Genomic DNA, 14,868 nt, shown 5'->3' with positions numbered 1-14,868 from the left:
GTTTATTTTATTGCAAAGAAGGTTCAGTTAATACTCTGCAAGAGAAGTAGTAGACTTAGAAACATGGTAGCCAGTCTCTCCTCCTAATTTCTTAAAACTTGAGGGGTTTATTATGTCCATTCTTACCTCAAACGCAGTAGAGGAAAGAATATTTATCTGTGTAAACAAACATGAACAAATTGTAGTAACCTGCTAACTACTGATTCTCTTCAGGCTGACCTTGAATTTAAAGTCAATTTCAAATTGTGCATGTAAGGAGTTTCATGAAATCATTTTAAAAAATCAAAGATATTATGAGTTTACACACATTTAAGTATAAGTACTATTTTAAACATTAAAATGAAGCTTATGATAATAGGATTTTTATACTTGAGGGCAGTAGAAAAGTACATGCAAGAAGAAAACACATGATATGCTATGGGAAATTGTGTTTCCTTAAAATGTCCTTTAAAATAAAGTGTCATCCCTTATTTTTCCATGTTTTTCCTTATTTCTATCTAAAAAAGAAAGCACACATGACAACTAGAGATTTGCACAAGGCATTGAGATTAGATGGCCTCATATGTACCTTAAGATTGAGAAATTCACAACATTTGTATTGATAACATGGTAACATTTCTCCTATCTGAAAATGAAATCTTGGTTAAAAATAATTCTTTATAGTACTGCAAATCACTAAAACCGATAACTGCATTTCAGTTAGTAGTGATGGAGCTTTAGATACTCTCCATGCCCAGAAAAGGAAAATAATCCCGCAAATTTAAATTCAATGATGGACTATAGTTTGCTTTAAACATCAACATAGGTCAGCTATGGGCAACCACGAGTCGTGAGTGGGCCACATGAATGGTCCTCCTTCACCTCAGTAGACCTCAGCAACCTATGGTCCACTGTGGTTCCACCTATGGCCCCCATCTGCCCTCCTCCCCCATGAGCCTCTCACACATTGGAGAACAGAGCCCCACACTTACCTGCTCTTCCCCCATACTCCCAGCATTTTCACAGTGCATGAATCACCTGATTCGTGCTCCGTCCCCTCTTCTTCACCCTCCCAGAGTTTGAACAGCCATAAACAACTGATTTGGAGCACTCCAGCTTTGGGACAAAGGAGGAGGAGCGTAGATGGAGCACAAATCAAGTCATTTGTGTGCTCTGAAAATGCTGAGAGAGTGGGGGAGGCGCAGGTAAGTGTGGGGCTCCCTTGCTCCAGTGTGTGAGAAGCGCACAGAGGGGGGAAGCAGACAGGAGGTGCATAGGTTGCAGGTGGAACCCCAGTAGGTCACAGGCTGTTGTGCCCACTGACGTGAAGGAAGGTCACTCATATCGCCCACTCACAATTTGTGGTTGCCCACTGCTGTTCTAATAACTCTTCATATTGAAGCTGTTCCATAAGTTTAATAATGTTTGTTGCCCTTTTCCATATTTTTTCCAATTCTTATACATAATTTTTGAGATGGGGTGAGCAAAACTACATGAATATTCAAGGTTTAGCCATACCATAGATTTATATATGGCACAATGATAATTTTATTTTACTATTTATCTCTTTCTTCATATTTATTCATCTATTTATCTCTTTCTTTCCGAACATTCAATTAGCTTTTTTGATTTCTCTATCTTTCTCGACTGTCGCTTGATAATGAGTAGGATGCCTTCCTGTCACCCTCCTATTTATAGATCTGTTGATAGACCAGCCTGATTCTGGAGCTGCAGGTCTTATCGCAGAAGGGCAGGTGCTGGTGGCTATTGGAGGAATGTGGGGCAGGTTTTGCTGCTCTTTTTTCCTTCTCTGCCTCTCCTCATCTGTACTGTAGCGAGGCCTCTCAAATTGCATCACCCCCTCACGGATTACTGCTGTCCACTGGGGATAGTCCCTGGCAAGGTTCGCCCACGTGTTGACACCAAAATCACACATTTTCATGTCTGCCTTCACCATATCCTTAAATTGCTACCTCTGTCCCCCAACACTCCTCCATCTTTCCCTCACCTCAGAAAACAGAATCTATTTTGGGAGGCACTGATCAGGCATCTGGACCACATGATCAGTACAGTGAAGTTGTTGATAGTTGATGATAGCTTCAATGATGGTCATGTTTGACTCTTACAGAACGCTAGTGTTCGCACACCTGTTCTCCCAAAGGATATTTAGATTTCTCCTGAGGCAGCGTTGATGATATTGTTCAAGTGCCTTTAAGTAATGCTTACATGTTGTCCAGGTTGCACATGCATACAGCAGTGTTAGAACAACCACTGCGGGGTATACAAGAGGCTTTGTCTTGGCACTGATGTCCCAGTTCTCAAAGATCCATATTTATTTTACATATACAGGCAGTCCCCGGGTTACGTCAGTCCGACTTAAGTCGGACCCCTAGTTACGGACTGGGGGAGAGGAGGTCCCACTAGTGCGGGGTGCCTCCCCCACTGTCGCCGCCTCCGGTGGCACGGGGGGCGCTCCCCCCAGCAGACCAGGGAGACGCGGAGCGGCTTTTCTCGCCGCGGAGTACGCGGCGGCGGGACCGCCAAGACGCCCTGCGGTCCCACCGCCTGCGTCCTCCGCGGCGAGAAAAGCCGCTCCGCGTCTCCCTGGTCTGCTGGGGGGGGGGGGGAAGTGCAGCTAATGCGCTCCCCCTCCCCCCGCAGACCAGGCTTTTCTCGCCGACGCCTGGGGTAGAGCAGCTGGGGGTCTGCCGGGTTGGTCCCACAGCGCCGAGGTGCGGCGCTACTGGACCAACCCAGCAGCACCCCAGCTGCTCTGCCCCAGGCGTCCCCAAGTCAGCCGCTGCTGAAACTGACCAGCGGCTGACTACAGGAAGCCCGAGGCAGAGCTGCTCAGCCCCAGGCTTCCTGAAATCAGCCACTGATCAGTTTCAGCAGCGGCTGACTTGGGGACACCTGGGGTAGAGCAGCTGGGGTGCTGCTGGGTTGGTCCCGCAGCGCCGCTCCTCAGTGCTACTGGACCTACCTGGCAGCGCCCCAGCTGCTCTGTCCCAGGCGTCCAGATTCAGCTGCTGTTGAAACTGATCAGCGGCTGATTCCAGGAAGCCCGGGGCAGAGCAGCTCTGCCTCAGGCTTCCTGTAGTCAGCCGCTGCTGGTCAGTTTCAACAGTGGCTGAATCTGGACGCCAGTTCCAACTTACAAACAAATTCACCTTAAGAACAAACCTACAGTCCCTATCTTGTACGTAACCCGGGGACTGCCTATATATCATATCTCAGAGATAGTGCCTGATGTTACAGTGAATTAATTTCTAGAACAACCGTCTTACTTCAATTCTTGGAACTGCAGAAAGACATGCTGGAGACTTTCCAGGAGACACATGTCTCCCTAGTGGATCAATTATGCTCTGTATGCATGGTCCTAAATTGGGAGTAGTCACGGATAATCACAAATCCAGAACAAGCATCAGGAGCACATCTGCTATATCCTTTTGTAGTACAAGTATTATTCCTCTCTCTATTATGTTCAGAGAGCAGATGACCCAAATCCATCCTCATCCACTTCGGGGTGCCATTCACTTCAAAAGTCCACTTGGAGAAATTATATTCTGCCTGTATACATTCCCTTCACAATTCCATCTGAAGTCAGTGCACTTCACTATTGTAAAGTGTTGCTGCATAGAATCATAGAATCATAGGACTGGAAGGGACCTCGAGAGGTCATCGAGTCCAGCCCCCTGCCCTCAAGGCAGGATCAAGCTCCGTCTACAGCTCCGTCTGAAACAATTGCAATCTTTACCCTACCAACAGCAGTATTTTAGGGCAGATGAAGTGATCTTTACACCAGTATATAGCTTCTAAATTGCTCTGCAGATCTTCTAATTAAAGATGATATATGTGGAAATACCACAACCAAGATCATTTACACTTTTGTCTAAGCAAACTGGGTGTTGTTGCTACTGCTCATGGCAAAAGCACAACAGTGGTACTTTCCCTCAGTTTTCCTTGGGGTTGCTTGAACCTTCATAGAAGAGGTCAGAGCATCCCTCAGAAGGTTATTCTCAGTCTGAAAACTGCTGGGCTAGATTAGTTCCATTACTAAGAACAGGAATCCTCCACTTTTCCTGTCTAGATTCACATATTATCATTCACATATTATCATGGTGTCATTTCCTCTCTTCCTCTGGTTAGTCTGTATGGGTGATTCACTCCCATTATTTACAGGAGTAAATATTTTGAGTCATTTTATAAATTAATTATGACCAGACAGATTCACCTTTATCTATGCTGCATAGCTCATCACTTGGGCTATATCTACACTGCCGCGCTATTTTGGAATACCGAAAGTATTCCAAAATATCTATTCCGAGTCTTTTGAGCAAGCCTCGTATTTCAAAATATAAAGGGCTCCCTATTCCAACATCCTTGTAAACCTCGCTCTACAAGGAGTAAGGGGCATTTCAAAATAGCATTCTATTTCAAAATTAACTTGAAATAAGCTATGCAATTTGTATAGCTCAAATTGCGTAGCTTGTTTCGAGCTCCAGGTGCAGTGAAGACACACCCTTGGTAAGTAAGGTACTAAAACAACATCAATCTGACCAGAGGGGGCTAATAGTTAATTCTTCTCTCCATCATATGGTCCAAAAAGTTGATGACTTTCCTTTTGCAATGAAAATCCAAATTATGAAATTTAGCATATTTAAACATTTTGAATAATATCTTTCTAAAAAAAACATCTTTATTGTGCTTTATAATCCATAGACAGATGCAGCTGAAAGAAGGAACAGGAAGTAGGACAAGAAAGTGCATTTCAGACAGGTTTCAATATGAACTTGCATTGCAGCATTGTTTACTTGGACAATCACGTGTGAGATGTTGGTCTTTACAAGTGTCCTAATCTACTTATTTGCAGTTTACAAATTAAAAATCTATGGTACATAAAAATGTACTGAGGTCAGATCCCAGTCTGACCAGATTAGGCTTTAGAAAGCAGGCCCATTAGAGGAACAGTAGTATAATGTTGAAATATTTTCGGTCATGTCTTAGCAGCAGATAACCCAGCTTCTTACCTGGGGTTTAGCTCAACTCTTAAACCACCCCCATTGTCCAAAACAAAAGGTTTTTAAATCTAGATTTGATGGTGTTTTAAGGCTGAGTTTGCTTACTCAGCTAGGATGTGGGTTAGAAACTGGATTCCTGTTTGATGCAGTTTGGAATTTACAGTGAGGATTCTGGCTAATTCATTCAAGTGCTCATAGTCCTCTAATTCTTTCACCCAATTCTCCTCAAATGAACAGACAAGTTCTCCCACAAGTGAGTGGGAAATTAACCACAGAGTATTACAACAGAAAGTACCATGGGATATGCCCTCAGAAACAAACATAGCCATGTAGAGAAACACAGAAGACAATAAAGCAGGTGATGCTTACATCTAAGCTAGGCTATCTTGGGTGCACAGATCTGGGTCCTGATAACCTACACAATCTCTGTAATTAATATATACCCTTGGTGTCAGAAGTCCAGGAACTGTTCTTGTTCTGTGACCTGGGACAAGATAGTAAACCACTCCGTGCCTAAGTTTTCCCATCAACATAATGACGATAATGATGTTTCCCTATCTTACATTAGGTTATGGAGCTTGATTCATAAAGGGGCCAATAAAGTGAATTGAAAGTCTCTCAGTGGGCTTTTGTATAGGCTCATTATGATAGTCAGTTGAAAAGTACCACTGACTTCATTAGGCATTTTATCAGGCATTAACTAAGCTGGGAAACACTTTGAAAACTAAAGTAGTAGCTATAGAAGTGGTACATTTACAAAATTAATTCTAGTATCCTCCAGGTCTTTTTTTATTTAATTTGATGGAAATTATTATTACACGTGTATTACTGCCACAGTTCTTTCTCCAGAACATTTCTTAGATGAACTCACAGCTAACTAGGAGCATTACTGGAATTAAAAACGATAAAGCAGTCTTTTGTAAAAGCAAAACCACGTATCATCCAACACTGTGCAGTATAACATCACTGTAATTTTCCAAATAAACCAGAATAAGGTGATATACCGTAAATTAGCATATATAACCCGCACACATGTATAGCCTGCGGGTTATATACACTACTTTAAGGTACCTGGTAATAGCTGGCCGGCCTGCAGGAGGGAGCCGCACTCGTGTCCAGGCTCCGCGCAGCTGCAGCCAGGTGCAACCCACCCTCCTCCGGGAGGGGGGAACAGAGAGCTCAGGCGAGCTGGCTGGTCTGCGGGAGGGGAGCTGCACTCGCGCCCAGGCAAGTAAAAATAAACTTGTATATCCCGCAGACATGTATACCCCATGGGGGGATTGCGAGGTTTGTAAAACGTATAAATTACGGGTTATATGTGCTAAAACACGGTAGTAAATGTTAGGCTTTACCACCATAAAAGACTGAAAACAGAATTGGCTTAACCCAGCTTCACTGAAATAACCAACTCTAGCTAACTGACCTAAAATAATTTTATATGTAATTTTTTTCTTTCCATAAATAAAAAAACCCACAAAGCAAGCAAGGATCACTGGGTTCTTTTCAGTAATCCTGACATTTAAAATAACTCTTTTCAGCCATTATAAATGGCAGACATGACTTTCAAACTAAGGCTATGTCTATAGTGCCCCACAGTTCAGAGTGTGAAGTTGTGAACAGCAGTGCATACCAAAATGCTGTCCTGTAATTCCCCTGAGTGGACTGCAGGCACAAACTAAAAGGTTTCTAGTTCACGTTAATATAATCCTCAACAGACAGGAACTAGGAATCTTTTAGTTCATACCTTCAGAGTAGGGATGTAAAAGGTGAAACAGTTAATGCTTGGTAAGCATTTAGCCTTACTGGCATGCTTACTGGGTAAACAGGTTAACTGGAGGGCCTAGCCGGCGGGAGCAGCTCCGTCCCTCACAGAGATCCAGCTGGCAAGACCCTGACCACAGCCTGGGGCTGGTAGTGGGGCAGGAGCAGCCCCTGCCACATGCGGCTATGATAGGGCTGGGACCAGAGCGGCCACTGCTACAGCCGGAGGTTAACCAGTTAACCCCCCTCTTTACTTCAGAGTCTATGTGGAGTAGGCACAGCACAGCTCTGGCGCACACTACTATTCACACGCCTGTAGTTCAAACTATGGGGCAATGGGGATAAGCTTGCAGATTGAACCAGGCAATATCAAACTAACAACATTATAGTACATTTGTCTGTGTTGCACAAAGCAGTTATTTAAATGACAAAATTCAGTAACTGCATTTCTTAAATAACTTCCCTGCATTCTTTAATAAATTTACATTTAAATCTGTATTTGGCCAGCTATACTATACAGTTATCAACTATATTAGTGGGGAAGGGATAGCTCAGTGGCTTGAGCATTGGCCTGCTAAACCCAGGGTTACGAGTTCAATCCTTGCAGAGGGGATTTGGGGGAAAAATCAGGGATGGTACTTGGTCCTGCTGTGAAGGCACTTGTGGACTTGATAACCTTTTGTCCCTTCCAGTTCTAGGAGATAGGCAATCTCCCTTACTAAAATTATTAATTCAGCATAGTTCATAGATGTGATAGTACAGGCAGTCCCCAAGTTACGCGGATCCAACTTATGTCAGATCCGCAGTTACAAACGGGGCTTTTCTCGCCCCGGAGGACGGGAGCGGCGGGACGCCCGCGTTCTCCGGGGCGAGAAAAGCTGCTCCCCTGGTCTGCTGGTCAGACCAGGGAGACAGGGAGCAAAGCCTCGGAGGACAGCCGCAGTGCGTCTGGGCTGTCCCGCTGCGGGTGTCCTCCGCGGCTTTGCTCCACATCTCCCTGGTCTACTGGGGGGTGGGGCGCAGCTAGTGCCCCCTCACCTCCAGCAGACCAGGCTTTTCTGCCCACGACGCCTGCAGTAGAGCAGCTGGGGCGCTGCTGGGTTGGTCCCACAGCGCCGCTCCTCGGCGCTACTAGACCAACCCGGCAGGACCCCAGCTGCTCTGCCCCAGGCGTCCTGATTCAGCCGCTGCTGGTCAGTTTCATCAGTTCCGACTTACATACAGATTCAACTTAAGAACAAACCTACAGTCCCTATCTTGTACGTAACCCGGGGACTGCCTGTATTACAATTAAATTATTGCTTTAATTTAAGTTAAGAAAAAGAATCTGCTAGACAGAAAGGAACTATAAAGTCATTTTGAAGGTCCCTTGACTTTTTCTGAAATATATATTTTACTATTGTTCAAAAAATATTTTAATGTAAAAATTTGAGGGAATCCTCTATATTTGGCTTGAGGTTCAGATTTTCTTTTTACTAAAACAATATAGATAAAAATATTAAAGGACATAATCGATAAAATGTTTTAGGGACTATGTAAAGATTATCATCATCTGGCAAAGGGTCTTTCACATTTTAGGATTCATAATCCCCAAAGCTGGCCTATCAATTAGATCTTGAATGATCCCAGTATTTCTGCCCTATAAATCTGGTTTATTGGCCATTACACGTTATCCTCTGTTATTCCATAATCTCCATATATGCCCCATGTCACTCATTATACTCATCCACAAAACATAACTACGTCTGACTTTATCTATAGTATAGGAGACTTTTTAAAATGGCAATTAAAGGAATAGCATCAAAGTTAATAGGCCTAAAATGTAATCTACCTTAAAGATGATTTTTGGTACTGGGACCTTTTGACCTAGGAAAATACCTTTGTCCCTCCAAATTACAGTTGTGACATAGATAACATTCAAACTACTCTCTAGAGTGACTTCTATTACAACAAAACCAGGACACTGGGTTCCTTTCTTACCATTGTGCTGTCTTTTCATTCTGACTGACTATTCTATTCTTATGAGAGAAAAGATATTAAAATGAAATATTCTTCTGAATGTCTTTAGAGTACAATTCTAATACATTCAGTATCTAATACATTCAGTACGTGCTCATAAGAATTGGTCAGGCAAAGGAATGGACACTGTGATATGCCAATCTGTTCATAACATATGAAAGTCTGCCTCCACAAACCAAAACACAGAATATTAGTCATTAGGAGCTAATGTATCTTTAAGCCAGCTTTTCTTCTTTTTCTGCAGATGTATATATTTATTATTTTAATCATCCCTTATAGCTAATTTCCACCCATGAGAGCATACTTGTCAACTTTTCCTTTATATTTTCAACTACTATTATAATTTGAATCTGAAGAAAAATATCCATTCACGTTTGAGACTTTCTCAAATTTACTCAATCAATACAAATCTTTTAAATAGTTCTACAGTCTAAGGTCATGCGTGTGGAATGCTAGAGAGCTTGCATTGCCAAAGGTAGTCAAAGAAGTTCTCTAAGAATGCTTCTTCATTCAGAAAAGAGATGGGAACTTAACACGTGCTAACAAACATGAAGTAAAATCCCAAAGAAAAGGCGGGATGTAATTTTCACAGGCATTAGCAGGTATATTTAAATATACCTGGGATGTACCTTGACCTATTACTCATGTGAAAACTATTAACTACCTTGTCTTCACTAAGATTTTACATCACATTAATTAACATGTGTTAATAAGAGTTAAGAACAACCTTTTTTCTAGCGAGCAGAAGCCCTAAAAGGTTTTTTAAAACTTGTGACGCTATCATGACCAAATATCAGAAGTAAGAGGACAATGTGTGTGATTGTGGGTGTCCTGGATACACACAGAGAGATGATGGATAAAAGACACCGGGTAACAATACAGAGAGAGAGAGACAAACATTCATGGGGTCAAATGAAGAAAAATCTAGTGGCACAGAGAAAAAAAAAGAGAAACTCTAAAATTAGCTGTCAAAAAACTGACAGAGTAGAAAGGGAGAATAAAAAAAATCATAAGTGATGTGGTCCTTTAAGCAAGCAGTGATACAAGAGTACAAGGAAAGGTGAAAGAGATTAGGGCATCACACTGGTACAGCCAGTAGGGGATCTTTGAATCTCAGATATTTTTATTTTTGCCTCTTCACATCATGTTATTGGAAGTAGATTATCTGCCACCTTCATTTAAATTGAGCAGTATCTATTCCATGATTAGTCTAATTAAATCCAGCCCTACTTCCAAACTAATGTGCTAATAGAACTTGAGTAAGTATAGAAGAATCTGGCATGAATTTTCCATGATAACCAGTCATTTTTATTATTTTAGAATAGCATCACCTCTACGTAAATAGGTAAGCAAAACTGCATTTATAACATGAGAAAAATATTAATAACTCCAGGGCAGAATGCAAAAACTATGAGACTAAATTTCTATATGTCAGACAAAGTGAGCAAATTAAAAAAAAAGCCCAAAAACTGAAAACCTGAACAGAATATCCCATTTTCCCAGAGACCAGGTGTATGCTTTTACCAGTCTAAAGCAGAGATTTTACCTTTTTTTTTAAATATGTGTATGCAAATGAAGACACTCGTATTTTAGGGCGAGTTTCTTTTTTTCCATTTACACAAAGAACTGATCAGACAAAGTGTCCATTACTTCATGCTTTCTTCAACTTGTTCATTTACCAAGTAACATTTGCTGTATCATTACAGCCCACTGACTTTCTGTTGGAGTACTTGCTCCAAAGTAGGAGAGGACTGCTGGGAAAGAGGCACTCTAAGTGGCATTAGCTGGCAACAGATCCCAGAAGGACCATCTGTCAGCTGCCCCCATCTGCCAAACTGCCCCTTCCACCAAAAAACAAACAAAAAAATCCCTTCCACTTCCCTCTGCTCCTTGCATGAGAGTTAAAGACAATCTCTGTTATTTGTGTCACTTAGATAGTGCAAAGAAAATGGAGCAAGGCCTTTCCCTCCATCTTGATTAGAAGAAACATTTCAAGGTGCACGGATTATCTCTAAAACCCTGACTCTGCTAATACAGCAAATGAATAATTGCTGTATTATGAGAGTAACCTATTAGATAAGATTTGCTTTTCAACAGCAAACATAAAAATATATATAGTGAAAGCGACTTACCGGGCCAAAAACATTACTATCCAAGCTGTGTCCATGGTGATCACCTTCCACCCATATATGGCCATGTGGAACTCTCACATACTTGTTTTTGTATCCTATGGTTCTAAAAGACAAATGCAACAAAAATTACCAGTGTAAAAACATGTCAAAAATTCAAATTAATATAAAGCATTTTTTGTTAAGAAAGTCCTCTTATTTATTATTTTGGGACCTAATCCTGCAAACAGTTAAAAGGAGGGAGAATTTTACCTCTTGTGAGTAATACCATTGACTACAGTATGGCAACTATATGAGAAGAATTAAACACATGTGCTAGTGTTTCCAGTACCAGGTCCTTCTTTATTAAACATGTTTTCTGTTTACAAATACTCTTAATAGCGCAAGGAACAAAAGACATATTCAGTAATGTATGAGCAAGCATGTAATGGACTCTTTCCCATAATCATTACTATGATATCTTTGAAGCATCATATTTTCACACCAGTAAATTCACGGATCATATGTTGTACTTTAATATGATGGTATTTTATGTTTGCCATGTCATTTAGTAAAAATAACCAGATAGCTCTGCACTGGCTGCAGATTTAAAGTTTAGACTCCTGTAGTCATATGACGTTGGATTATGAGTTCCTCAGATTCATAAGCTAAGCAGGTTCGATTTGGGCAGTCCTTTAGGGGAAGTCCAAATGCTGCGGGAGGTGATACATGTAGTTCAAAAGGTGTGACTCTTTGCTGCAAGTCAGTACTGAACCATTGCCAAAGAATGAGACTTCGGAGGCACTGTGTGTTTTAGGTGTTTCAATTTTGGAAGAGAATATAAACCCAAGATCCTGAGTACAAAAACAAACACATTGTACTCATGGACATTAATAATTTTCAATATCTTTCACAATTCCAACATGCCTAGTAACAAACACTTTCACTTTATTTGCAAATTAAACATGAGGTTTTGTATTATTCTGTAAATACCCACACTGAGAAATAACTTTACACGGGTGTGTTAACTTTCTTCCATATTATATGTTTATAGGGAAGGGCCCTATAGAGTGAAACTCTAAATTTTCCATTTGGCTCCTGAATTCCACAGAAATGGGTGTCTTGAATGAAGAGAAAAAAGGAGACAAGATAAAATGATATATGGAAGGAAAGAAAAGGAACTGTAGAAATGGAAGGTGGGAAAAGGCAAGAAAAGAGGTGTAACTTTTCAACTAATAATTATACATTACATTTATCAAAATGTTTCATTTATTCTAAATGCATTACATAATATAAGTGTGCACAAAATGTATGTAAAGGTACATGAAATCTATCCTGATGCAAATGAAAGATTCAAGAATAATAAGAGGCCAATATGGTTGCATCATGTGCTCTTTAATAACCTGAAAACCAAAAAGGAATTCTACATAAAATAGAAACATGGACACATTGATAAGAAGCATAGCAGAAGCATGTAGGGAGAAAAATCACAAAGGTCAAAATGAGTTATGTTTAGCAAGCAACATAAAAAGCGATAACAAAAGCAACATTAGGAGTAAGAGAAGGACAAAGGAAAGTAAAAATAACCAGACAGCTCTGCACTGGCTACAGATTTAAAGTTTAGACTCATGTAGTCATATGACGTTGGGTTATGAGTTCCTCAGATTCATGAGCTAAGCAGGGTTGATTTGGGCAATCCTTTAGGGGAAGTCCAAATGCTGCGGGAGGTGATACATGTAGTATCTACTTAGCAGGAGAACTAATAGCAGATGACATAAAAAAGGCTGAGCTGTCTAATACCAATTTTGTCTCAATCTTCATGAAAAAAGTGAAATTGTGACTGTACACTAAACACTATTAACATTAACAACAATGAGGAAGGGACAAAAGCCAAAACAGAAAAAGAATATTAAAGAATAGTTAGATACGCTAAATATATTCAAGTTGGAAGCACCTGATGAAGTTCACCCTATTTAATAAGGTAGGTTGCCCTCGACCCCACCACCAAAGTTTCTACTTCCAATCTACCAAATTTCACAGAACCAGGATTCAATTGTTCATGCATCACTTTGCTTTTGAAGATTCTGCCTCAGTAAAATGATTCAAATACATCTCCCTCCACTGTGTTATACTGAAACAGCCCTTTGTTTCTATTTAAAGACAGAGGTAGGGCAAACCTCTCTCTTAATCTAACATTCTTTTTTTAATCCCCTAACCAAAATAAAAAAGGTTTTATTTGTACCTTTCATTATTTGGATTAATGGCAAGTTATAACTGAAAACTAATAATAGTGTAAACTGGATCATCCATTACTTAACGTTGTTTTTAATTTTCAAGATAATTTCATTGTTGAATTGTTTGCAACAAATCAAATAATTCCTGCAGGCAAGGTGGACTACAAAGTTCAGAATCCCACATTAATTAATTATTGCAGTTAGTGTTTAATTACTTTTGTGAAGAAGGATTTCGGTTTTCCTAAGCAGAGCAAAAATGAATTGTAGGCATCTTTTCCCCTCCCATGCCCACAACACCACTACCATCATCTCTTGAAGCGTAGTACGTTTTCCACAATTAAAATTAGTCAATTTATTGTTGATTCTGCTGCTGTTTTCACATGAACTTCATGGAAATTAAATACCCCTTTGGTATTAAGTAACAGTGAGGAGACCACGTGTCTTAGATTGTTGATGAAGCTCTCTCTCCAAGTGCTTTTTTTCCAGCAAACTTCTGCAGGAAAGCACAATGCAGTTTCTAAATTCAAAACCTTACAAATAAAAGGTGGATAATTATTCTAGGAACTGACACTAAAAAAAGAAGACTGTACAGCAATAGCTCTGTGTCTCTTTAAGAAAAGAAGTAAAAATCTCAAGTCATTAAGATATAAAGCACTTGGGGTACTATTATATTTAGTGATAATTTTCTTTTTGCCCTGTCATTGTCCTTGACTTACATTATAAAAAGTTTGTTGAATGAGCTTTCATTCTGAATTCTGAAAATTATGCATGTGGCCAGTCATCTTCCTTAATTAAGAATGACTGTTACTATAATAATCCATGTTTCTCTGAAATCTTCACCACTTTGTAATCTTCACCACTTCTTAGGAATACAACCAGCTTAAATAATTACTAGTTGAGTATTTTAACTTAAGCCAGGTCTACACTAAGGGAGAAAATTGACCTAAGCTACGCAACTCCGGCTAAGTGAGTAGTGTAGCTGGAGTCGATGTATCTGAGACTGAGTTTCTGTGGTGTCTCCTTTGCAGAAGGTTAACAGGAGAAACTCTCCTGTCAACTTCCTTGATTCTTTATGACCTGGGGGAGTACCGGCATTGATGGCAGCACCATTAGTGGTCGATTAGTGGGTCATTACTAGACCCGCTAAATCGGACCCTGGGAGATCGATCTCTGCAGCCTCAATCTCCCGGTAAGTGGAGACAAGCCCTTAGTAATCAACTCATCCATGGGATTATGATTAGACTGATCATTTTAGATGGAAGATCTCCACTTTTTACAAACAATGCAGATACTAATATGCAGAGCTGCATAGAATGCAAATACTATTGTGCTCAGATGCTAAGAAGCAAGTGCTTAGAGGTATGATGGGACACATACAAAGCTATGTCTATACTTCAAATGCTCTAGCAGGAGGGCTGCAGTTGCATCGCCACAGTGCAGTGGTTCTCAACAGATTTACCATTGTGGACTGCATATGTGACTCTCAATATATTATTTGGGCTGCATCCACATAATCTGTAAGTACCTGTACAGCTTGAGGATGTCACATGGGCCATAGCAGTGTGCTGATTGGGCTGCAAGTGTTCTGCAGCTTGAGAATCACTGCTGTAATGCTTCAACATTGACACTATAACAACAAGAGGGGTCTTTCCATTACTGTAGTTATTACACCTCCTTGAGACATGATAGCTAAGTCAATGAAAGAATCTCTTCCACTGACTTAGAGCTGTCTACACCAGTAGTTCT

At 40.6% G+C, this 14,868-nt stretch overlaps 1 protein-coding gene across 8 annotated transcripts in view; it reads right to left on the bottom strand.

The window, feature by feature from the left end:
* Nucleotides 1-14,868, bottom strand: part of IMMP2L (inner mitochondrial membrane peptidase subunit 2) — a 771,740-nt gene that overhangs the window by 143,459 nt on the left and 613,413 nt on the right. For 7 of the 8 annotated variants that reach the window (XM_075929730.1, XM_075929739.1, XM_075929749.1 and 4 more), the window contains exon 5: nucleotides 10,913-11,015. The exons of the other annotated variant lie outside the window; for it this stretch is intronic. In XM_075929730.1, coding sequence (XP_075785845.1) covers nucleotides 10,913-11,015 — 103 coding nt within the window. The remainder of the gene's footprint in view (nucleotides 1-10,912; nucleotides 11,016-14,868) is intronic. 8 annotated transcript variants of the gene reach the window in all.

The sequence above is a fragment of the Pelodiscus sinensis genome, chromosome 1 (assembly GCF_049634645.1).
Source record: "Pelodiscus sinensis isolate JC-2024 chromosome 1, ASM4963464v1, whole genome shotgun sequence".
NCBI classification, from domain to species: Eukaryota; Metazoa; Chordata; order Testudines; family Trionychidae; genus Pelodiscus; species Pelodiscus sinensis.
This window is presented reverse-complemented; position numbering and strand designations above follow the sequence as displayed.